The sequence below is a fragment of the Glycine soja genome, chromosome 5, assembly GCF_004193775.1.
Source record: "Glycine soja cultivar W05 chromosome 5, ASM419377v2, whole genome shotgun sequence".
Taxonomy (NCBI): Eukaryota; Viridiplantae; Streptophyta; class Magnoliopsida; order Fabales; family Fabaceae; genus Glycine; species Glycine soja.
The window spans coordinates 37,449,507-37,475,101 of record NC_041006.1 but is presented as its reverse complement, the minus strand read 5'-3'; the positions used below and the strand labels follow the sequence as shown (position 1 = coordinate 37,475,101).

The following is a 25,595-nucleotide window of genomic DNA, read 5'->3' as shown; positions in this document are numbered from 1 at the left end:
GTATAGTTCATCATTTTGCATGATATGAAATTTGATTTGCTCCGATGGATTTTGTATAACTCTTCAGTCTTGGTTTGTGGGGTATTCTTTTCTGCTTTGAAGACTACATGTATCACACTTTGATGCTGGACTTTATCGTGAAGACCATTTTGCTTATATATAAATATATCGAAGGATTAATTGCTTTTTTTCATATGTGTGTGTGTGACTCATTCTCGTTATGTGACTTGCGTTTCTCACGAGGCAAGAAAGTGATATACATTTTGACCGACTGAAAACAAAAACACATGTGGCCATGCAGCAGCTTAACGAGGAAGTCAGTCAAAAAAGCATGAAAACGAAAGCGGTAATAGTAAGAAGAAACTTAAGGAAGAAAATTAACAAATGTCGAGAAGGGTACACTGGTGGAGAGTATATAAGACGTGGGAGTATAGTACACTCTCCAAGCCCATGAGCAAAGAAAGTAGGAAAAAGTTTTTTTTTTTTGGTACATAGGAAAAGGTTTTCTTACACTACAAACTTTAATTTTAAGAAAATGTATTTGGGACGAGTAAAGAAAATATAAATAATTAATATAATATATATGCATTGAATACAGTCAAATAATATAATTAAAGAAAGTATATATAGATACAAATCACAACACATTTTTTTTAACATGTCTTTTACTACATTAATAATTCTTATTGTTTCGTCATATCTCACATGCTTATTTAAATTTCATTCCTTTGCTAATTATATAATTCAGGAAATGTGAGCCACGATCTATAATTAGAAAATGTTATAAATTTTAAAAATAATAATTTAAAAGATACGACTGGTGTGTTGAAGAAGTTTTTTTATATTACTTTTTATAAGATACGACTGGTGTGTTGAAGAAGTTTTTTTATATTACTTTTTATAAGATACGACTGGTGTGTTGAAGAAGTTTTTTTATATTACTTTTTAAAAGATACGCAATGAGATAATGAAAAATAGTAGTATTCGTTTCACATTACTTTTTTCTGTAAAATGTCAAATCACTTGATAATGATACGGAACGAGTGTGTTGAAGAAGTTTTTTTCAATAATTAATGCATAAGGGTTCCATGATCTATAGTATGAGAAAATATATAGACCATTCCTGTTAACATCAATATACCCTAACTCCAGATTTCTCCTTCTTACTCCTAAAATTTTGATTGAATTCAGTCTCGTAGCACCATCAACAATTGCTAAGTTGCTCTCAAGTGAGGAATTTGAAAATTTCTATGCATGCTTTTTGGTTGTGTCAGTCTCATCTTGAAGCAACATATAGGAAAGTCATAGCTAGTACTAAAGGGACTTTATTGATTGGGTTTTGAAAACTGCTCTTTATCTAAAGAGCAGTACATATGGCTGTGCATGGATCGAAAAGGTGGGGTGTGAAATGGGTTGCTGAAAGGGTTCTTCTGGTAGCTTTTTTTCTTCTTGTTTCAGTCCATGTTGCTTCTTCTCATCAAAACACAGACCAGAAACCAGTCTCATCACCATCCAATGATACGAGAGGGGTTGATACTAATGGCCATCATGCTAATGGTTTTTACAAACACACTTGGCCGGTGAGTGTTCAATTCACTTTACAAATTTATATACCTCATGGGTCAATTTCATGTACTTCAATAGTAATAAGAATTTCTAGGGCCAAACATGTGGATTAGTGTTTTGTATATTAAGGACGTTGAATTGGGATTAATTACCTTGTAATGCTTCTGTTTTTTGGTTGTAGGAGATGAAATTTGGGTGGAAAATAATAGTGGGCAGCTTAATTGGATTCCTAGGATCAGCATTTGGGACTGTGGGAGGTGTTGGTGGGGGTGGCATCTTTGTGCCTATGCTTACCCTCATTATTGGATTCGATGCAAGATCAGCAACAGCAATATCAAAATGTAAGAACTAGTACTATTTTTCTCCATTAATCCTCTCTTATTTGTTAAAAAATAGCATTTTGGGTTTATGAGATGCAATGATGCATGGCATATGCGCGGTTGTACAATTAAAAAAATTAGTCATTTGCATGTTTTGATGTGCGTGTACCATTAAAAAAATTAGTCATTTGGAGGTAAATAATTTTTATTTTATTTTTTAAAATTTTGTAAAATTTTCCAAAATAATCTAGCATGCACTTTGATATTTCGGAGCTGTCTTCTCAAGTATGAATGAATGCATAAATTTTTTGGAACATATTGTTGATCAATAACACCTCATTTTGTTAGTTATAATTCTTTATTCTTTATTCCTAAATGTAACTACTAATAAGTTTATTACTGAATCTCTACGTACAAATATAATAATAAAATATCCCATCTACTCAAGTTTGAGACTTTATAGACGTGTACATAATTAAGTGACGTATTTTAAACTCGGTCATGACTTCCTCTCTAAGGTAGGCTTATATGAGGATTTCCGATTTAAACCAGGCTTACGTGGGCCCGTAGGTCAATATATTCTGCTAAGGAAACCCTACTTCTTTGGCTAGTTCTTCTCTAATCATTTCAAGAATAAATTTTGTTCAATTCTAAAACCCTTGGTCACCACTCAAGTGGATCAAATTTGGCCACTCCTTCGCATGCTTTTCTCTCATCGAGGATGCATGCACGTTCATGTTTCCTAACTCCTATAACGAACTATTGTAGTTTAGAACGTGCAAACTATATTTGCTTCTCAGCCTAAGTATCTCCAAGAAAACTATCATCGATCAATATAAGATCATGAAGCGTAACTATTTTTATGGTCTATAGACATGAAAACATCTTTCCATATATGTTTGCCTATTAGGTGTGGCGACAAAAATTAATATCAAATGAAAACAATTACTACACCATCCTGCTTGGAATTGCCAATCAACATAAATAAGAAGTGCTCACACTTTTCAAGTTGAATGCTTGAGAGACTATGAATTGTTTCTTGGAAAGCAGACCTCAAAAAGAAGTATCCATGTCTTTCATGCTTAAAGGTTGAGGGATGATGAACCGTTCAGCCTTAAAGGTTGATCTCAATAGAAATGCTTACATCTTTCAAATCTAATGTTTGAAGATCTATGAATGAGAGGTTGACCTCAATAAAAAAATGTTCATGTCTTTCAAGCTCAATGCTTGAAAAGATATGAATTGTCTAATAAGGTCATGCCTTTAAGGCTTAAAGCTTGCAGAAATGTAGATTATTCGACTTAGGAGGTCAACCTAAATAAGATGTATGTCCACATCTTTTAAGCTTGATACTTCACTTATAGATGTGATATTTTATATTTTAAATTATTTTTTATTATGTTTATTATATATCTCATTATTTATTTAATACTTTTACTAAAGAAAGAAAATAAAAGACTAAAATCGAAAAGCAATCCAATCCAAACATTTTAGATGGATTGAATTTAATTTTAAACCAATTTTTTTCCCAAATTGGTTGGATAATGAATTAAGAAAATTAAAGTAATATTAGATGGAATGATATTTTTTTTTTAAAAGTGATTCAATCTAATTTGTAAACACCTCTACTTCATAGGATTGGACGGACACGACCAATGGAGAGGCCTTCATAAAAAAATTAGCCACATTAGAGTAATAATAAATTATATTTGAGCGAGTACGCTGTAAGAAAAGAGCCTGCCCATTTTGGTGAAAATCCCTAATAACAAAGATTAAAGTGTATTATTGTCTTATTAAACAACTTATGACAAACGGAAGGTAAAATGATAATTTACTGTATGTGGTACGTGGTATTGGGTGTATCTTCGTTCCAAATTTCCTCCATGTAAAGACTACATTTGACATCGACAAAATAATAATGTTTGATTTAACGGTATTGAAAGAAAACTTTGCATTATTAACTCGAACATTAAATAAAGCATAAAAAATCAATATCTCCAATTTTTTAAATCAAGAAATTATAAATATTCAAATACTAAGAAAGAGGTCAATACATATTAAACACTAAGTCATAATTATTCAAACACTTAATAATCCTAAACATACATCAAATAATGTTAATTAAATAAAAGAATTAAACCATAAATAGTAAATCATATTTTAAAAAAGTAGTCAGTCCACGAACCAAACTTGTTCAACTCGCAAGTCAAATGAACCATAAGCTTGTATTTAAATGGACCGGGATTTTAATTGGTCCAAATATGCTTGATCTGCACGTTAAACGGATCATCTAGAGACCGGAACTCATATACCCCTCTACTTATAAACGACTCCAGTCAAGTTAATTAGAAAATAACTGAAAGGCAACTGTTACAAGCAGTCAAACTCTCCAATTACCACATCTTCAGCATTCTTGTTAGTAGTTTTTGACATAACTTATCTTAAGCCTTTTTTTATCCGGAATCAAAGATGATATTAAAATAGCATGTTTGATCAATTGACTTAGATTGTTTAATAGTTTATTTTAAGTTTGATTGCATTTTATTAATAATATTCATCTTTTGTATTATTTTTTTAAAAAAATCAACACCCATTTGCCACTAAAAAGGTATAGGATGGTAAGTTGAAAAGGTACAAAATTACAATGAAATAAGAAGTAATATATCCTCTACAAAAATGACTCGATTAATGCATTAGGTCATGAAGATCGAACCAGAGAAACCTATCTCAAGGATGCTTCTATTTTACATTACATGAATAAATTTCTTCATACAAAAAAAAAAAAGGTTAAACATCATTGTGCTCTCCCGACTTGGTCAGTGTAAGTGTTTTTTTTTCTTACTGTCATCAGTGTATATATTAAATATCAAAATCAAACGAAAAAGGACCAAATCCCCTTTGTAAACCTGTACTAAAAAAAAACATATTTGCTTTGCGAGTGTGGTAAGTTTTAAGCTTGTTCTGACCACGGTTAATCGTATTGGATACAATATGAGCATGTTGTCAATTTTGAATTATCCATGCATCAATGTACTTCTTTGTGTAGGGAAGTCGCACATTGTTGCCTTAATTCTTAGGGTATAACTTATATATCTGGTGGACAACTTTAGTGTCAATTAATTTTAAGATGAAATTTAACACTTTGGAACCTTGTATGGATGAAATATGTATTTTTCTGTTTGTTTGGTGAAGGCATGATTACGGGTGGAGCAGGAGCAACTGTTTTCTACAATTTGAAGCAGAGGCACCCAACTCTTGACATGCCTGTGATTGACTATGATCTAGCACTTCTTTTTCAACCAATGTTGATGCTTGGAATCAGTGTTGGAGTTGCTTTCAATGTGATTTTTCCTGACTGGATGCTAACGGCTTTGTTAATAATAGTTTTCATAGGTATGGAATGCTTAAAAATTGAATCTGTGCTCTATTTCTTTTTTCTTTACTTGCCTATCATTTGACGTAGTTTGAATGTGAAACAGGCCTTTCAGTCAATGCATTCTTTAAGGGTGTCAAAACATGGAAAAAAGAAACCATTATTAAGAAGGTAAAGGTTGCTTAAACATAGCTCACCCTTTATATTAAACTTTGAATTAATACACACTTTAGTCCCTGAACACAGGCTGTTGTTGCTTTGATCGTTGAAAGATTTAATCAATATAAATGGTCACCAAAAGTGTCAATTTGTTAACAAGTTTATCCTATTTAGTACTTATAAACAATTACGTGATCCCTTAAAGGGCTAGTTTATAAAGACATACACTTTTAAGGACCAAAGCAACAAAATATGTCACTCTCAAGACTAAATTGTACATTATCTCAATTTCTTTTTTTGCATTTTGATGCTTTGATTTAATGCATCTGTTATCATTCCAGGAAGCTAGGCAGAATGTACGGTTAAATTGTAAGTGGTTTGATATTATTTCTGTTCTAGCCTTCTGCATCTGTTCTTCTAGCTACTAGTTAACATAGATAGCATTATCAAGCATGTCATGCTAATAATTAGTCTAATCAGATACAGAAAGAACCGGTAATGCTGCACATCCTCAAACAGAAGAGACGGTCAATGAAAGCCATACAAATACCAACCAATCAAGGAAAAAAGTAGTAAAAAATGCAGACAGTTGCTGCTAGTGTTTCCATTTCCAACACCTATTCTTTCTGATGAAATCTAAAACTGTTCTGCAGGTTTCTGTTATTGAAAACATTTACTGGAAGGAACTTGGAATTCTTGTATCTGTCTGGATCTTGATACTTGCATTACAGATAGGAAAAGTTAATGTCTAACTCTTTTTTTTTTTCATTGTTGGTACATTTTTTCCCCTTATCTGTTTTTTTAGTACATCTGTTTTTCATTTTGTTGTATGATAATATATGCCTTTGTTTTGAAACAGAATTACACTACAAATTGCTCTGCGTTATATTGGATAATGAATCTACTACAGGTACACACTAATATAGTATTCAATAGCTAGAAACCAAAGTTTTCTTCTTATACTTTTCACTCGCCAACTTAATCAAGCCAATATGGCCTAATGAAATCTAGTGTTGAGCATTAAGAGTTTGATTTGGTCTTAACTTCAAATCAGGTTTTAGAACCAAAGAACCACATATGTAACATCAATTTTTTTATAGGCTTACAACATCCATTATCATGATGATTATTCTCATTTTGTTCCCTTGTGTTTCAGGTCCCTATCACTGTAGGAACAACTTTTTATGAAGCCGTGCTTCTTTACAAAGGTCAGAGAGTGATAGCATCAAAGGGTGATCAACAAACACGTTGGCGTGTACAACAATTGATTCTATATTGCTCGTGTGGCATAATTGCTGGCATAATTGGTGGCTTGCTTGGCCTTGGTGGAGGATTCATCTTGGGGCCACTTTTCATTGGACTAGGAATTCATCCTCAGGTACGTAATTAAGTTTGATCATTCTCTTTTAATAATGTTGGTCCACTTGGAACTCACTCTGATCATCTAGGAATTTTCTACCAAGGTGTCAAGTGCTACTTCCACTTTTGCGATGACATTTTCTGCATCTATGTCTGTTGTGGAATATTATCTTCTCAAGCGTTTCCCTATTCCTTATGGTAAGTATGGATGAACGAACATAAATTAAAGGACCTAAAAGTATTTGAGAGGAGGAGTAATTTAACTATTTTATCACGTACATAATTAGACGATTATGATCAACTAATTGGTTAGGAAAAAGCATAAATAGCATAGAAGTGACAAAGTATAGGTGACCCTGTTATCTAATAATAATATTGGTTGACTACCATCACTAGCTAACACAAAAAATAATAATTTATGTCCTTTAATCAAGTGGTTCAAGATTCGATTTTTAGTCTTGAATATGAAATAAATCATATTCTTATAAAAAGGAACCGTGCTATTATGTAAAACTCTTTTAAAGTTCTAACATAGTATTTTTTGCTTGTTGAAATTTATTAAAAATTATATGAATCTCATTTTTATTAATACTCAATATTAATTAGTAGTTGTTCGAAAGAATATGTTTGGAAATGTTTTACTAGACTTTCTTTTAACTAAAAGTAGAAAATTACTTCCTAATTTGGACTTTTTAACGTTGAATCTTTGATTATCTTGCAGCTCTTTACTTTGTAGCTGTAGCCACTGCTGCTGCACTGGTTGGGCAGCATTTGGTGAGAAAGGTTATTGCTATACTGGGGAGAACGTCTCTGATCATCTTCATCCTCGCACTCACAGTTTTTGTGAGCGGAATTTCACTAGGCAAGTGCCATTTGCAGAAGATTCTTTTGGATTCTTCCTTTTTGAGAGGAGTATTAGCTAGTGGCTGGTGCTTAGCCACACATCTTATTTTATTAAAATATAAAAATAAAAATCAACTTGTGGTGATTTAAGTTGTAGTGAATTAAAGATATGAATAAATATATGAATGAATTGAGATGGAATCAATTGGAATATACTGATAGGATAAAAAGTGTTTACACTATCATCTAACAATGAATTGCCATAAAAAAAAAAAACAATTTAACCGGTTATAGTGAATACACTGCATTTTAAATTAAACGAATAGTGAGCATATATATTTAATTACTTGCTTACTTTAAAAAACTACTTAGGGGAAAATTTATTTACGAATATGCATTCACATTCCAAGTAATAGATTACAAATTTACAATGACTTAACTCTTTTTTATTATTTCAAATTACAGGTGGAGTAGGCATAGCAAAACTGATTGAAAAGAAGGTGCAGATGAAGTTTGAGAACCTTTGCTCGTACAGGGTTAGAAATTAAAGATGGAGATGTGTAGTTTCTAAGTGCAGTTTTGTGCTTTCAGAGGTTGTATTAAGAAATGTATCTTTTTTCTTAACCGGAATTAGTTTACCTGATTGATTATTCAGTAAAATTCTATGACTATTTTAAAGCTGCATTAACATTTAAGCTTAAATTATAATTCACACACGTTTATATATGAGTTTTGATATCTATGACTATTCAGTAAAATTCTATGACTATTTTACAAATATACTATGTTTGTGTAAAACGTTTTTAGGATTCACAAATCAATTGTTTTGATATCGATTATATTCTGCAATACTAATTTTTAAATAAATTCACACACGTTTTTTTTAAACTTCATATATGAGTTCTGCATTTAATTAAATGAAATGAGTTGTAGAGAATATTCAAAAAGAGGCCGGCTACGGACATTGATCAATAAACATAAAAATATATTTTTTAATTCCTCTATATTTAAATATTTAATCTTCAAATATTTATATAAATTTGATATATATTAAACATTAAAACATTCGGTTTTGGATCCACCACAAACCGTAGTAGTGCTTGTGGCTTATATGAAGCACTTATTAGTTTATAGGCCAAAGTAGTGGGATTACACTGTCCACAAACAGCCAAAAAAGCATGTGTAATTGTACAAGAGATAAAAGATGAGATAAACCAATAAACCAATAAACACAAAGAATAAAGACAATGCATGTTATCAATACTACTCTGACCTTGTACCTAAACTTCGATTGAATTTAAATAATATTATCAGCCATTACCGAACAGCCTCTGGTTTCCTATTTGAAGTGAACATTTTTTAAAATTTCTATATATATTTGTCATGGTCTCATTTTGAAGCAGAGCATAGGAACATATCTTAGTTCTAAAAGGACTAGGATTTTCAATTTAGAAAACTGCTCTGTATCTATCTAAAGAGACAAATGGCTGTGCATGTACCGAGAAGGTGGGATGTGAAATGGGTTGCTGGAAAGGCTCTTATTGCTTTTCTTCTTCTTGTTTCAGTCTCAGCTACTTCTTCTCATCAAAATACAGACAACAAAACAACTTCACCATCCAATGGAACTATAGGGGTTGATTATCATGCTAAAGCATTTTACAAGCACCACTGGCCGGTAAGAGTGTTCACTTCACAAATATATGATCACAACAGATTTTATAAAAAAATTATGTTTTCATATACTTTTGTGTCAATTTCAAATAACCACAATAGTAATAAAAATTTCCAGGGCCATGCATGTGATGTATATGATTTCTAAGAAGTGACCTTATATATTAGACATATAATTTTTTAATGAAATTACGTCTCTTTTATTTTATATGATATATATTTGCACTTCAAATACTTGTATATAAGGGTACTTATCTATTATTTTATCTCAGGTTTATAAAATGTCAAAATCGATACTGCATGTGGATTAGTGTTTGTATTAAGCACGTTGAATTGGAATTAACTTTGTAATGCTTTTTTTTTTTTGGTTCTCTACAGAGTATGAAATTTGGCTGGAGAATAATAGTAGGCGCCATAGTTGGATTTTTAGGATCAGCATTTGGGACCGTGGGAGGTGTTGGTGGGGGTGGCATCTTTGTGCCTATGCTTACCCTTATTGTTGGATTCGATCAAAAGTCAGCAACAGCTATATCAAAATGTAAGAACTTTGCTTCTTTTTTTTTTCTTTTCTATTTTCTATTTCCTCTCTTCTGATACAAATTAATAGCATTTGGGATGTGTTAAGTTACGAGATCTGCAATAATTCCGTACACGGTGGTATGTATTGGATATTGACACCAAACATGTGGGAGTGGTACTAGGTTGCTTTCCTTGTCTCACTCTCTGCCAAAGTTTTAATGAAGCATATTGTTTGGATTTATATTATTAATTAGTGTTGCTTTAGACCTTACCACTATCTTCCGATGTATGAATGCATACATATTTTGCAATATTTTAATTAATCTTAAAAAGAAAAGAAAAAATGTATCACATGAAATACGAGCATGACCACTTCTTGATGATGCACAATACTTCAAAACATTGTTAAAAAATAATCATGAATTATAAAGACATTTTGTAATAATTTTATTTAACATGATAACATATTAATTTGTACCCATATAATTTATTTTAAAATATAATTATAAATGTTTTTTTAGTTTCTTACGTCTAAAGTTAATTTATGAAATATATATAAATAATTAATTTTTAAGCTAACGTATTCAATACGAATATCAGGTTGGCATTACCTTGGCATGACCATTAACTAACACATGTTCAGTAAAGCTGATGTAAAAAATTAGATTGATTTTTTTTATCATCGTAGCATTGCTACCAAATATTCATTAATTTTTATGATGATTAACCTTTATTGAAAAATCTAATTGAACATCTTTAATATGATATTTTTTTTTAATTATATTTTTTCATCCACAAAATTTTAAACTTAAGATCTTATTTAAGAAAATTTAATTTAATATCACTTGGACCAACGATTTAATGATAGAAAAATGAATTGATTAAAGAGTCAACTTGTGACAAACCTAAGTTTTTTCATATATAAAACACTCATATTTTATATAACATAATAAGTATAATATTTTATATGTTTTTGACGTTATTCCTTAATTAAAATTAAATAATTACTTTGTTATTAAAATTAAAACTTTATCTTGATTACCCATTCACTAAAATTAGACATCAGTTATTAAGGTAAAACTTTAATTTTGGTTAGAGAAGAACGTTACAGACATACAGTACCTAAAATATTATCCAGGACTCTTGAGCTCTCCACCTCAAAATGAGAATGTGCTAAATATCAAAATCAACTGAAAAGGACAATCTTATTTGCTTTGTACTTTTGGCAATTTTTAAGCTTAATTGTTTTGATTATTATTCTTTTGAACTTTATATGGATGAAATTTATATGCTTGTTTGTTTGGTGAAGGCATGATTACGGGTGGAGCAACAGCAACCGTGTTCTACAACTTGAGGCAAAGACACCCCACCCTTGATTTGCCTGTCATTGACTATGACTTAGCACTTCTTTTCCAACCAATGTTGATGCTTGGAATCAGTATTGGAGTTGCTTTCAATGTCATCTTTCCTGAGTGGATGCTAACAGTTTTGCTAATAATATTTTTCGTTGGTAATAATTGCTTAAAAGTTAAAATTTGTGGCATTATTTTCTCAATTTCTTTCATTTGCTTATCCTTTGATGTCATCTGAATGTTAAACAGGCATTTCAGTTAAATCCTTCTTTAAGGGTGTTGATACATGGAAGAAAGAAACCATAATGAAGAAGGTTGCTTAAACATGACTCCTCTTTTGTATATTAAGTTTCTTCTTTAAGTTTTGCATTACAGTGCTTTTTTTTAATGCATTCCCCTGTTATAATTCCAGGAAGCTAAGAAGAATTCACGGATTGATGGTAAATGTTTTGATATTATTTCTACTCTAGCCTTCTGATTAGAGATAGTAGTGTTTATCAAACATGTCATGCTAATTTTCAATCTAATCAGATATTGGAAGTCCTGAAGATGATGCACATTATATTCAAACAGGAGACCCCGCTAAAGACGATACTAATCAATCAAGAAAAAAAGTAAAACAAAACACAAACTGTTGTTGCTTCCATACATGTCTAACTTCTATTCTTTGTAATAAAATCTAAAACTGTGATGCAGGTTTCTATCATTGAGAATATTCGTTGGAAGGAACTTGGACTTCTTTTTGCTGGCTGGATCATGATACTAGCATTAGAGATTGGAAAAGTTGGTATCACATGAGTTCTACTCACAATTTGAGTTTTTCTTTTTCTATGCATTGGTCAACATAATACGATGATTAACATATGCCTCTCTTATGAAACAGAAACACACCACAACTTGCTCACGGTTATTTTGGCTATTGAACCTACTTCAGGTATAAACCACTACAGAAGAATTTAATTTATGAAAACTATAGTAGTTGTCATCTTATACATTTTTCACTTTCCATCTCAAGCTAAAATGACTTAATTGTTGAGTGTTGAGTAACTAAGAGCTAAGGGTTTCATATATTTTGGGTTCTAGGACTAATGAACAATCAACATCATTATCATGGTCATTATATTATTTATTTTCAGGTCCCCATAGCTGTAGGAATGAGTTCATATGAGGCTGTGCGTCTATACAAAGGGAAGAGAATCATAGCATCGAAGGGAGATCAACAATCACATTGGTGTGTGTTCCAGTTAGTCCTATTCTGCGCTTGTGGCACACTTGCTGGCATGATTGCTGGTTTGCTAGGCCTTGGTGGAGGATTCATCTTAGGACCCCTATTCCTTGGACTTGGAATTCCACCTCAGGTACCTTCTTTTTGCCATTAAGTCTATGGAGAATTTAATTGAAAACAACTCTAATTTTGGAATTTTCCATAAAGGTTGCAAGTGCTACATCCACTTTGGTAATGGCATTTTCTGCATCTATGGCAGTGGTGGAATATTACCTTCTCAAACGTTTCCCCGTTCCTTATGGTAAGTATGAACGAATGGACCTAACTGAAGGAATTAACATGTGAGAGGTAGGCTGGTTCGGTAAAAAAACCAAACCTAACCATTTTAATTTGGTTCTAAAATCTTAATTGGCGAACTGTTTTGTTGAACTGGTTCGGAAATTGCTTTTAAAGAACCAGCTCAAAACTGAACTAGTTTCGACTGGTTTCAAACTATTTTTTACTGTTTTAGAAATCAGCTGATCAAATTAAACCTGTTTTAGAAATCAAATTAGTTCGAATCAAATTTATTTTAAAAAAGTCCAGTTTATTTTTACTGGACCGGTTCAGTTTGAACCGGTTTATCTTGCACACCCTTAGTGAGAGGATGAGTAATTTTACAATGCTCCTAGAGCATATTGATAATATAATAGAGGATATTAATTAACTAATTAATAGGTTAAGGAAGCCATAACTTGCTATTATCATATGGAACTTTAATGTTAAACTTTGGATATCATCTTGCAGCTCTTTACTTCGTAGCCATAGCCACTGCTGCTGCACTTGTTGGGCAGCATTTGGTGAGAAAGGCGATTGCCATATTGGGGAGAGCATCTGTGATCATTTTCATCCTAACCCTCACACTTAGTGTTAGTGCAGTTTTATTAGGTAAGTATCATCTTTTGGAGCACCGCTTTGTGGACATTCTCTTTGATATTTTTTATTTTTGTCAGGTTATTACTTACTTATTAGTACTACCCATGGTAAATGTTGAGCTTGGCTACTGTTTACCAACATTTCATATTTTATTAAATATAAATACTAAAATAGCTTGTACAAACTATGATATTAATTACTAGTTATCAAAATATATTGTTACTCACAAAAAAAAAAGTTAGCTAGTGAAAAGTTTTGATTGGATTTGTAAATATGCTTTTAAATAAAAGAAACATTAAATGAATTTTTCTTTAAAGCAAATAAAGGTATATTTATTAATATAATTTTTACAGAATTAATATTACATCGATGTACTAAATATCTTTGTGTTAACAATAGTCACACATCGTGAATGAAATTAGTTTTTGATTTAATAGATTGAGAGACATCTACGATAATTTTTGACACAGAATAAAAAGAAAAAAAATTATAAATAATTTTTATTTGCTCTCTTTAAAGATAAATTCACATTAAATAAGTTTTGTATTTACATTGGCTGTTGCAATTTCTCATTTGGATGGCTTTTTTTTCCAACTCACAGGTGGAGTAGGTATTGCACACATGATTCAAAAGATTGAAAATAAAGAGTACATGGGATTTGGAGACCTTTGCACGTACAGAAAATAAACATTAGAGAAATGTTCTGTGGACATTCCAAATCTCAACTATATCTAGAGAGATGAAAATTAAGTAGAAGTGATAATAAATGTAATAAATGATAGGATATGATAAGAAGAGAAAGATGAAAAGAAATTGAGAATGTCAAATGAATGTTTACAATGTTATATTATAATGTTTATATATCAAGTTCTAAAGTTCATGATGCGTGGTATTTAAGAGCAGGTCTCTTTACTTAACAATTTAGTTTTGTGTTGTCTGGGTTTGTATATATATTAATACAGCTTACCTATTCTTTTAATAATATTAGAAAAACAAGTTTACCTGTGCGATTATTCTCCATCAGTTTACGACTATCTCAAAGTTGAAATAACCTTTTTAATATTAAAACATTAACCGTTTTCATATCAATGATATTTTGCAATACAAATTTTTAAATTAAATTCAGAGTTCTCGGTAAATTAATAATTTCAAAGATATTATGCCGTGTTTGTTTAAATGAAACAATTGGTATTATATATTCCTCAGAAAGCACTTCGAGTAGTGTCAAACTCTAGAATAAATTCTTCTTCTTACTACACCCTTTTATGATGATTCACATGATGTTTATTAGAAGCCATAACTTGCAGTAGTTACGTAGCTTCCTCTACAACTTTTGTGTTCATGGTGCCATTAGAGGCCTCCAACCATTGTAGAAAATATGCATTTGTTACGTACTAATCATTAAAAGTGTCGTTTGGACACCATCCCAACAGATCGATTTTGAATCTCTCCCAAGCATTTAAAGATTCACCATCTTTTTGTCTAAAGCCAATGATTTCTTTTCTTGCATTTAAATATTTAGCTATACATTGATTTCAATTCATATTCCTCCTAAGTAGTGATAGTCCCTCTTACATTGGCCCTATCGATATCTCATAAAGAGAATAGGAACCTCACTTAACATTACGTCATTAGATGCTCCATTTATCCGAATGGCGAAACAAATCCTATTAAAAATGTAATTTCGCCAATTAAAAATGCTATTGCAATTTTAAAATAGTCATAATTTTTTACAGGAATAATCACACAGCTAATAAATTGCTTTTTATTAAAAAAAAAAAGACAAGTTCTTTAATATACACATCCCGACAATATATTCATTAGAATGGGCCTAATAGTTAAGGGTTAAAGCATATACACGAGAACTTAGATTTGATCCGTTGGTATTACATACAAAACTATAAGTAAAGAGCCCTGGCCTTAAATATTAGGCATCATGAACTTTATTCTTTAACCTTGTACGTGCAAAGGTTTCCAAACCCCATGTACTCCTTATTTTCAATCCTTTTGATCATGTTTGCAACGCCTACTCCACCTGTAATTGGAAAGAATAAAAAAAATAAGCGGTCGAAATAAATACTTGCAAAATCCAATATAGACATAAAGCACATTTAAATTAAACTTGTCTTAATTTTTTTATATAAATTTGTCTTAAAGTTTTTGTGGTACATAAACTTGTTTTACAAAAAGGTTCAGGCAAAACTTTGAATTTGATTCTTATAAAAAGATTTAAAAAGAGTAAAGAATTGTTATTCTCAACCACTTTTTTTTTATATAAAAAAAGAGTTTAAATTTTACAACAAACTTTTAAAATTGAAAATAAAAACAAAAAACTAAAACTAGTTCTGATTTTCGAAAATTTTAAAACTTAAAACTAAAAACCAACCTAATATTAATTATCCAAGTTTTTTACTTGAAATATAAAAACAGCAAGCTATATTTTAATATTTTATATGTAATAAAATATGACATGTAGGTAAACAATATATTAGCCCATATTTGCCACAGATCCTAGTAATCTCACAAAATTAAAGAATACCAGAAGAATGTCCACAAAGCAGTACACTATTAAGTCTTACCTAGTAAAACTGCACTAACACAAAGTGTGAGGGTTAGGATGAAAATGATCACAGATGCTCTCCCCAACATGGCAATAACCTTTCTCACCAAATGCTGCCCAACAAGTGCAGCAGCAGTGGCTACAGCTACAAAGTAAAGAGCTGCAAGATCATCCAAATCATCAAAAAGTCCATAATATATTGCTTCCTTAATTAACCTATTAATTAGTCAATAAACATCCTCTATTACACTATGCACATGCTCTTGGAGCTTGGCAAAATTACTCATCCTCTAGCATATTAATTGTTAATTCCTCAAGTAATGTCTATGTGTCCATACTTACCATAAGAAAGAAGAATGATGCAGAAAATGCCATTGCCAAAATGGATGTTGCACTAGCCACCTTTGTGGAAAAAAATCCCCAATTAGAGTGGTTTCCATGCAAAATCTACATAATGAGACTTTATGGAAAAAAAGAAGAATGAAAGGTACCTGAGGAGGGATTCCTAGTCCAAGGAAGAGGGGTGCCAAGATGAATCCTCCACCAAGGCCTAACAAGCCTGCAATCGTGCCGGCAAGTATGCCACAAGCACAAAATACAATTAACTGCAACACTCGCCAATGTGTTTGTTGATCTCCCTTTGATGCTATGATTCTCTGCCCTTTGTATAGACGCATAGCCTGGTATGAACTCATTCCTACAGCTATGGGGACCTGAAAGTAAATAAATAAAATAGTCACCATGATAATGACATTGATGGTTAATTGGTACTAGAAGACTAGAACCATAAAATATATGAACCTCTTAGCTCTTAGGTATTCAAACACTTAACAATGAGGTCATTTTAGCTTGATTAAGATGGAGAGTGAAAAAATTATAAGCTGACAACTATGGTTTCCAGAAATTGAATTCTTCTATACTAGTTTATACCTGCAGTAGATTGATTACCCAATATACTCCAGAGCAAGTTGTTGTGTAATTCTGTTCCAAAATAAAGGCATGTATTATCATCATATATATTATGTTGACCAATGACCACAAATGCAAGAAATCGATCAAAAACTCAAATTTACCAACTTTTCCAATCTCTAATGCAAGTATCATGATCCAGACCGCGAAAAGAAGTCCAAGTTCCTTCCAATGAACATTGTCAATGACAGAAACCTGCATGATACTTTTAGACTTAATTTTTCTTTTTTTGAATAATACCTTTAGACTTCATTAGAAAAAATAGATGTTGGGTACATAAATGAAAGCAGCAACTGTTTGTATTTTATATTACTTTTTTCCTTGATTGATTGGTATTGTCCTTGACCGGGTCTATTGTTTTAATATAATGTGCATCATCTTCAGGATTCCCAATATCTGATTAGATTGAAAATTAGCATGACATTTTGTATAAACACTGTATCTCTATACAAAAGGTTAGAATTGAGATAATATCAAATCACTTACCATCGTGGCGGATCTAAAATTTCTTTACAGTGGGGAACAAAAAAATAGTTTGATGTTTTTTCAGACAAAAAATGATATAACTTTTATTAAAAGGGTATTAGATAAATTGGAAATAATAAAAGTTAAAAGGATAAAATTAGTATTAATTTTTTTTTCTTTTATAATTTTTTATATTCATTTTCTTAAAAAATATTTTTTGGAGGCAACATCTATTTTTTATGGGGCAAAAATATATTTATTTAATTTATTCAAGTAAAAAAAATTTCTTTGTAAGGATAATTGCCTTGTTGCTATACATGTGGATCCACCCCTGCCATCAGTCCGTGAATTCTTGCTAGCTTCCTAGAATTATAACATGCATTCATCAAACCAAAGCACCAAAATGCATAACTTAAAAGAAATTTAATATACATAAAAAGAGTCATGTTTAAGCTACCTTCATCATAAGGGTTTCTTGTTTCCATGTGTCAACACCCTTAAAGAAGGATTTGACCGAAATGCCTGTTTCACACTCAAATTACATTAAAGGATAGACAATGAAAGGAAATAGTGCTAAAACTGACTGAATTTTTTTAACTTTTAAGCAATTCTTACCGGTGAAAGATATTATTAACAAAGTTGTTAACATCCAGTCAGGAAAAATCACATTGAAAGAAACACCAATACTGATTCCAAGCATCAACATTGGTTGGAAAAGAAGTGCTAAGTCATAGTCAATCACAGGCAAATCAAGGGTGGGGTGTCTCTGCCTCAAATTGTAGAAAACAGTTGCTGTTGCTCCACCCGTAATCATGCCTTCACCAAACAAACAAACAGAAACATACATACTTCATCATTATAAGGTTCAAAAGAATAATAGTTAAAACAATTAAGCTTAAAAATTGCCACAAATACAAAGCAAATAATAAAAAAAAAATATGGGGGATTTTGTCCTTTTCATGTGATTTAAAACCCCTTTGACAGAGAGCTCAAGAGTCCTGGATAATTCATGGGAAAATTTAATCGATTCCTTTCTCTGCATCAGAATTTGACTGGTCATATCTTAACTAACGCCCATGTCAAGGTCATGTTAATATAATTTTTTTTGTCACCATGATATTAATATGGAGTATTATTATGCTTATTACATCTTTAGTAAATTTTTTTCCTCAATCACATTTTTTATTCATAAGACTCAAATTTGATACTAAACTCAAGACCATTCAAACCAATAATTTCTTGATCAATGTAATATTTTATGTAGAATGTGCTCACTTAAACATTATATATAAATAACTAATAAATTAATTTTAAACGTAACAAACTAAAATTAAAAAAAATAGAATCATATTTTAGAACAAAACTATATCAGTGCAAATATATTAGTATTATGTTATATAAAAAATATTAAATGTCTTGTAAATTTATTATATTTTTTAAAAGAAATTTAAAGTATTAAATATTAATGTATTATAGATCATGAAGTGATTTTGCATTTTGATATTGTTATATATCATCGATTTTCTTTTTTATCAAATTATACATCATCGATTTGCAACGGCAGAAGAGAGAAAATAAGGGAACAATGCTGCTTCTTACATTTTGATATTGCTATTGCAGATTTTGCATCAAATCCAATAATGAGGGTGAGCATAGGCACAAAGATGCCACCCCCACCAACACCTCCCACATTCCCAAATGCTGATCCTAGGAATCCAACTATGGTGCCCACTATTATTTTCCAGCCATATTTCATGCTCTGCAGAAAACATTATTACAAAGTTATATCCCAATTCAACGTTCTTAACATAGCATACAGATCACAGGTTTAATTCCCACGACTAACAAAACTAACCTTCTAACATTTTGTCAATAAGAAAAAAAAAACATTGTTAATTATTATTGTGGTTATTTTAAATTTACACAAAAGTATATGAAAACATCATGCGAATGCGATCATATATAGTATATTTGTGAAGGTAAGATTCTCACCGGCCAAGAGTGTTGGTAAAATACTTTAGCATGATAACCGGTGCCAACCCCTGTGATCTCATTGGATTCTGAGGTTGTGTTCTTAGCGGAGACTGTAACAGGAAGAAGCAAAGCAATGATGAGAACCTTTCCAGCAACCCATTTCACATCCCACCTTTGTGATAGTACATGCATAGCCATTATGTCTCTTTAGATACAGAGAGCTGTTTCCAAAATTGAAAATCTTAGTCCTTTTAGTACTATGATGTTCCTATGCTTAATTTGCTCTTCAAATGAGCTATAGACCATAACAATTATATAGAAATTTTCAATAAAATAGGAACTCGGAGTAGCTTCCCTGTAATTGTTAATGATGTTATTTGAATTCAATCAAAATTTAATTAGGTGCAAGAAAATAAATCTCGTGTCAGAATAGTATTGATTATAAGCATTGCCTCTATCACGTTTTTATCGGTCTCTCTCGTCTTTTATCTCTTGTACATTTAGGCATACTTTCTTGGCTATTTGTGGACGGGTACTCCCACTGCTACGGCCTAAGGTCTAATAATTAATTAGTGCATCAAATTGTAAAATCTGGTTTTAATAATTATAAAATATCTTATTTAGAATTGTATTATGATTTTTATATAGTATAGTTTTATTAGTATTTTTTTGTGATTACTACTGTTTTGACTTAATATAGGAATAGAATATAAATAAGAATTTGGACAAAATACCTTGAACTTTCATTAATTTTCAATTTGCTTTTGCAGCAAATATATGTGGACACACATATACATTTACCCCAAACAAACAAGACCCAATATCAGAACACAAGAAAGGGGTACCAGTAAATGGGCCCGGCCAACACACCCGAGAGGCCCAACAGAATAAAAACAAACTGAATATTGGCACAGGCTGGCCCCAGTTTGAAAACAAAGCATGTTGGGTAGGGTCAATTGTTTTCTGGCTGTTTCTTCCTGCACCTCCCAGTTGCTTCATGCACCCCTTTTAGACTTTCGGAATGATCAATCTAAAATGTAAAATTACATTTTGGAATGCAATATTTCTTTTTTTTGCTTCTAGAATGACCAATCCAAAAGATAGAAAACATTCTAAAAAGGATACAAGAAGCAACTTGGAGGTGCAGGAAGCAACAATCTTATTTTATGCACCTATTCTGAAATGTAAAATTACATTCTGCAATAGCCTTTCTAGAAGGTAAAAATTTATATTATGAAAAGACTATTTTGGTACATTCCAAAATAGGTGTTCAACAAGTTTAAAAAGGTGTAGGGAGCAACATTGGAGTTGAAGAAAGCAATTGCCTGACAATATCCATTAGTTTAGTTTTTAAGTTGGTATATTTTACTAACATTATCCATCAAAAATATTTCACTAACATCAAGGGACCAATTCGATGGGTTTTAAAGACCATCTCAATACAGGATCCTTGTTTATAAAAGTGTTTTGATGTGATAGGAGGAACCACTAAATACTCTTTAGCACCGGTGCTTCTATAAGCATCCGATCCTATTTAGGATTCTGCTCTAATGGGTAGATATTAAACAAGCACCAATTCTCGATTTTAAATATTGTGATGGATACCCAGTCATGGATGGCTTGATACTTGAAGAATTACTTATTATGATTTCTATTAATTAATGGATTATTTATATAATTTTATTACTCTAAGGATCTTCTAAGAGAGACAGAGAGAGTAATGCTTCTGGAAATAAATCGAGGATTCACTTGATAAATAATAAATAGAAATATTAAGGGAAATAGGGCTCAACACAGTCTTAGAATATGTCAGAACGATGAATCATGGCGAGCTGGGATGCAATAACACTTTAACGGTTTTTGAATTTTGATGCTTAGTTCAAGAATGATTCTCTTCATTCTAATACTCGTTTATTATTATTATTATTATTATATATGTTTTTTTTTCTTCTTTTAAGGTTAAACTGTGAGCTGGGATCGTTGTTGTGTGGCCCAATGATATGTGCACATACAAGAATTAATGGTAAGCAAGGAGCATATATATGTAAGTTAAAAAAAATGAACAGATCAAAATAATCTTACCTCAACAATCAAGCTTGTAGCTACTTTGTCTTCTGAGTTATGATGAATAGGGTGAAAATTTCTTAGGAGAAATAATCAGCGTATCTCAAATTTTCTCCCATCTCTTGTTTCATTGTTTTGTCTTTCCATCTCTCGACATTGTCAATTGCTTTTTTTTAATAAGCAAAATAATATTAATAACAACCTGCTTCTAAACTCAGCACAACACAAGGAGAGTATCAAAGTTTAGGAGCATATATAGTAAGGAAATGCAAAAGAAAGTGGTACAGCATCCATGAAGACGGTGCCACTATATCAGTAAAACCATGATACAACAATGTCATCAACCATACCAAGCAATTTAATTTGTTGCACATGAGAACCATATATATAAATAAATTGATGATCATAACAAGCATCAAAAGCAGCTAGCTTCAAGTCAACACATGAACATTTTTTATAAGGAGCTTAGTTAGACAGCAAAAAACAGCGCATCGGCATTCTCAATTGCTTAATTTAGTTTTCTTTTGTCTCGTTCCTTTTGTTTTGTAATGTGACAGCTTGAAGGAGGATCAGTGGTGCGGCGAAATGACACTGACCCATGTTGCATTTTGAACATCTATCTCTTCTTCAACCAAAATATATATTTGTTCTACAAGATGGGTCAAAAGGCAATTGATTGGCACCAAAAGTTGACTTACCAAATTATAGTATGTTTGGTTTGGGTTGAAGACACCAAACGTACGAACGTAAAAAAAAAACATGAAAAATCTAAAGCTATATTATGTGTGCTTGAATATGCCTTGTAGAAATAATTTGAATTTTATAAAATTAATTTTAAATAAACGTAGTTTATAATAACTTGAGTATGTAGACCATCACATCAAATAATAATTGAAAACTCATAGGAGGTACATATATCACCTTACACATATTCTTGCCCATCAGTGTATAAGTTACATAACAATTAAAAAATTTTATCACTCAATTTTCATTACTTCATAAATTTTATCACTTAATTTTTTTAACTATTTTAACTTTTATCAATCCGTTAAATGTGTAATGAAGTACTAACATATTCCAACATATGATGTAATTTTTTAATCAACTACTACTTACTCCTACTTCACAATTATCACTACCTACTACTCCTATGTCTCCTATTCAAGATTCTAACTAATTTAAGATATCAAAACTTATGTTGAAGTTATCTTAATATTATTTTAGTTTTTTTATTAATTATCCCAATTATTTTTCAGATAAGACTTGTTTTATTTTTCTATTGACTTTTATTTGGTAAAATTACATTTTTCTTCTTACATACTTCCTTCGTGTAAAGAGATTGAAAAATGCCAATTGATATGTCTTATTGAATTAGCTCAATGATGATATTTTTATATAGATAAAAGATAAAAATTCATCATCTAATGAATTAAATTTGGCGAAACATGTTAAATAGGGATTGGAAACCAAACATTACATAACAACTAATCTCAGATATATAAAAATACAGATAAATAACTAAAAAAAAAAACAAAAAGAAAAAGTAATGAAATTACAATCAAAGAAGAAGTTGCAACAGTAATAGTAAAAACTATTATCTCTCTAAAAAAAGTAAATTTAATATCACATAATTAAAACTAATCTCTTCAAAATGATTAAAATATCAATTTAAAATAATTTCTTTTATTTTTTACAATAAAATCATTTAAAAACTATTAATTATAAAAATACAAAATTTAAGTACATGTAAACATAATATTTACAGTAACAAACATGAATACTCAAATTGAAATAATTATTATTTTATATATTTAATTAGTATAATTTTTTTTAGTTTATACACTTCATATAAATATTATGTCATTATTAATTGGAGAAAGAACAATCAAAATAAATTTAAATAAACTTAATATTTTTTAAAACAACATCTGAATTAAAAATATAATTAGTTATCTTTCCTAATTTTAATATAACTATATTTAGCATCCTATTAAATATTTTAAAATTAATTGTATTAATATACACATTTTTTATATATAAATACTAAATACACATAATATATATATATATATATATATATATATATATATGTATATAATGTAATCAAACACATACATTGCACGATTTTAAAATCTAATACTAAACAAAAGACACTTGTAGTTAAAGGATCATGAATAGCTACTAAAATCAAGCAAAAATATTTCAAGTAATAAAAAAGAAAAGAAGTAAAGTTTAGATAGTAAAATCAAAATGTATATGTATAAAAAACATATTTAAACTTTTTTTCTTGCTAAATATTTCATGTGTATATCGAGTGTCTTTGGGCCAAGTTCATTGCGGTGAAATCCTTAATTTTACAACAGAAATTCTGTCAAATTTACAAGGAAATGTCAGTCTTCTTTGGTTGATTTCTCTTGAGGATGATACACAACTAGAGAAGAAATCGACCCAAGTTTGTCTGATTGTTGGGATAATATTGCTCCGTGGCCCTACATGATCAAAATTCAAAAATTAAATTTCATGTTCTAAAGGGCCGGAAAACAAGCCATACATGCAGCCAGTTTAGACACATTGGAATTTGCCGACACAAAAGCCATTCATTCTCCAGCCAAGATACCAAGTTTTGTTTTTTCGATAAGAATAATGATTTAACTCACCTGCGATGTTAATATTGCCTGCCCTTGGTCTGCTATGGGATGACTGCTGCTCTGCAATTGCAAAAAACGAAAAAACAAAAACTAATAGAATTGAGTCCTAACGGTTCAGAGAAAGATGTTCCACAATCTCACTGAAAAAAAAAAATTGTTCATCAAGAATCTGTCTAACCCACTGCGTTAATAAAGTCTGCTATAACTTTTATCTATAGAGGTGCTGGTGCTTCTTATTTACAAATTACCCACCAAATCAATTCAAGATCATAAATTCATCAGTATTCATACTCTCTTTTCCTACTTCCCCAGCTAAACCCTATAATTTTAACACTTAGTGTACCCTTGTTGATGGCTGCTGTTGCTGCATAAGGTGTACAGGGTGTTCTTGTTGCAGAGGTTGCTGCTGTAGAACCTGTTGTTGGAGCTGTTGTGGTTGAAGAGGTTCCAGCTGGCTATGTTGTTGTTGTGACTGTCCCTGCTGGAACGATTGCTGCTGTAATTGAATATAATGTTGTTGTAGCTGCAGCTGTTGCTGCTGCTGGTAGTAATAGTATTGCCATAAATGATTATATTCTTGGCCATTCTGCATATATCCATATTGCTCATTGCCTTGCATTGCATGTTGTAATACATGTGATGTGGTATTGGCTGGTGTTTGAGACTGAGATGAAGTGTTCTGTATCTGCATATTTTGCATAGGCCAACAATTAACTGCTGCAAAATCAGTAGGAGTAGTAGCAGCAGATTGAAACTGGTTTTGTCCTTGATTGCATAGCTGAATTTGCAATACAGGTTGAGAGGAGTAACCTGGAGCTACAGCCATTTGTACACCCCCTTCAGGGGGATGAATCTCTTGTGGAGACAGCTGCTGCCGTTGGTGCTGTTTCCTATGTGTATTTCTCCGATAGCCAAATTTGGGACCTCTACGAAATTGACAGGCATTTCTCATTTTATGCCAGTTTTCACCACTATTACCAGAAGACCATGGTGTAGAAGTGGTTTTCTTGCTCTGACCAAGTCTATCTTTTTCATTTCATATGGAACTAATTAAAGAATATGGAAGCATTTACTTGTACTTTTGTTCTGTTTTTATTTTTTTTTAATTACACAATTGTCACTCTATTTTTATTTTTAAAGATTTGAATAGGAAACACTCGAAAACAATTTTTTCGGTTTTATTTGTTTCATGTACAATTATTTGAAAATAGAAAACAAATTAAAAATAAAATGTTAATTTTGTAATTAAAAAGTGAAAACAAAAAACAAAAATAAAACATAAAAATACAAGTAACTGTCCCCTAAAAGATTAAGAAAATTTTCTAAACAAGTTGTCGTTTTAGAGAAATATTGTTGAAAATAGTCTCCAGAAACGTTCCCGCTCAAGATAACTATTAATCTATTATTTATAATTATTAATAAAAAAATTGTTTTTGTGGTATACAAAATTTCTATTCCTAAATTATCTTTTAATATATATAGTTATTTTTTATTTTTTTTCATGAACCTTTAAAATATAACTGGTGTAGTTATTTTCTTCAACTATTTTTTCTTTTTTAATTTTTATTTTGAAAATACAGATAGAGACACAAATTGTCTCTCTTTCAACTAAT

The 25,595-nt window shown here is 30.9% G+C and overlaps 3 protein-coding genes across 7 annotated transcripts; 2 read left to right on the top strand and 1 right to left on the bottom strand.

The window, feature by feature from the left end:
• Nucleotides 1–1,117: 1,117 nt before the first annotated feature.
• Nucleotides 1,118–8,358, top strand: LOC114412990 (sulfite exporter TauE/SafE family protein 3-like). Of its 5 annotated transcripts, none has more exons than XM_028377126.1 (12): nucleotides 1,118–1,580; nucleotides 1,748–1,907; nucleotides 5,079–5,279; nucleotides 5,366–5,430; nucleotides 5,760–5,787; nucleotides 5,899–5,987; nucleotides 6,072–6,158; nucleotides 6,278–6,328; nucleotides 6,575–6,796; nucleotides 6,867–6,975; nucleotides 7,499–7,639; nucleotides 8,086–8,358. In XM_028377126.1, exons 1-12 carry the CDS (start codon nucleotides 1,374–1,376, stop codon nucleotides 8,166–8,168), a joined length of 1,443 nt encoding a protein of 480 aa, XP_028232927.1. In that variant the 5' UTR covers nucleotides 1,118–1,373; the 3' UTR covers nucleotides 8,169–8,358. The 5 variants fall into 5 exon arrangements, with proteins under 5 accessions (XP_028232927.1, XP_028232926.1, XP_028232931.1 ...); XM_028377125.1 differs by having other exon boundaries at nucleotides 5,899–5,990; XM_028377127.1 differs by having other exon boundaries at nucleotides 1,119–1,580; nucleotides 5,899–5,990; nucleotides 6,882–6,975.
• Nucleotides 8,359–9,014: 656 nt separating this feature from the next.
• Nucleotides 9,015–14,185, top strand: LOC114412989 (sulfite exporter TauE/SafE family protein 3-like). Its single transcript, XM_028377124.1, has 12 exons — nucleotides 9,015–9,295; nucleotides 9,670–9,829; nucleotides 11,120–11,320; nucleotides 11,412–11,476; nucleotides 11,575–11,602; nucleotides 11,694–11,776; nucleotides 11,859–11,945; nucleotides 12,046–12,096; nucleotides 12,299–12,520; nucleotides 12,595–12,688; nucleotides 13,174–13,314; nucleotides 13,904–14,185. Exons 1-12 carry the CDS (start codon nucleotides 9,104–9,106, stop codon nucleotides 13,987–13,989), a joined length of 1,410 nt encoding a protein of 469 aa, XP_028232925.1. The 5' UTR covers nucleotides 9,015–9,103; the 3' UTR covers nucleotides 13,990–14,185.
• Nucleotides 14,186–15,114: 929 nt separating this feature from the next.
• On the bottom strand, nucleotides 15,115–19,055 carry LOC114411365 (sulfite exporter TauE/SafE family protein 3-like). The gene is made up of 10 exons (XM_028375068.1): nucleotides 18,896–19,055; nucleotides 17,912–18,112; nucleotides 17,754–17,818; nucleotides 17,601–17,659; nucleotides 16,940–17,078; nucleotides 16,793–16,843; nucleotides 16,354–16,575; nucleotides 16,205–16,264; nucleotides 15,882–16,068; nucleotides 15,115–15,337 (listed from the first exon to the last, which is right to left on the bottom strand). The coding sequence occupies exons 1-10, from the start codon at nucleotides 19,050–19,052 to the stop codon at nucleotides 15,246–15,248; spliced, it is 1,233 nt and encodes a 410-aa protein (XP_028230869.1). The 5' UTR covers nucleotides 19,053–19,055; the 3' UTR covers nucleotides 15,115–15,245.
• Between the last annotated feature and the right edge of the window lie 6,540 nt (nucleotides 19,056–25,595).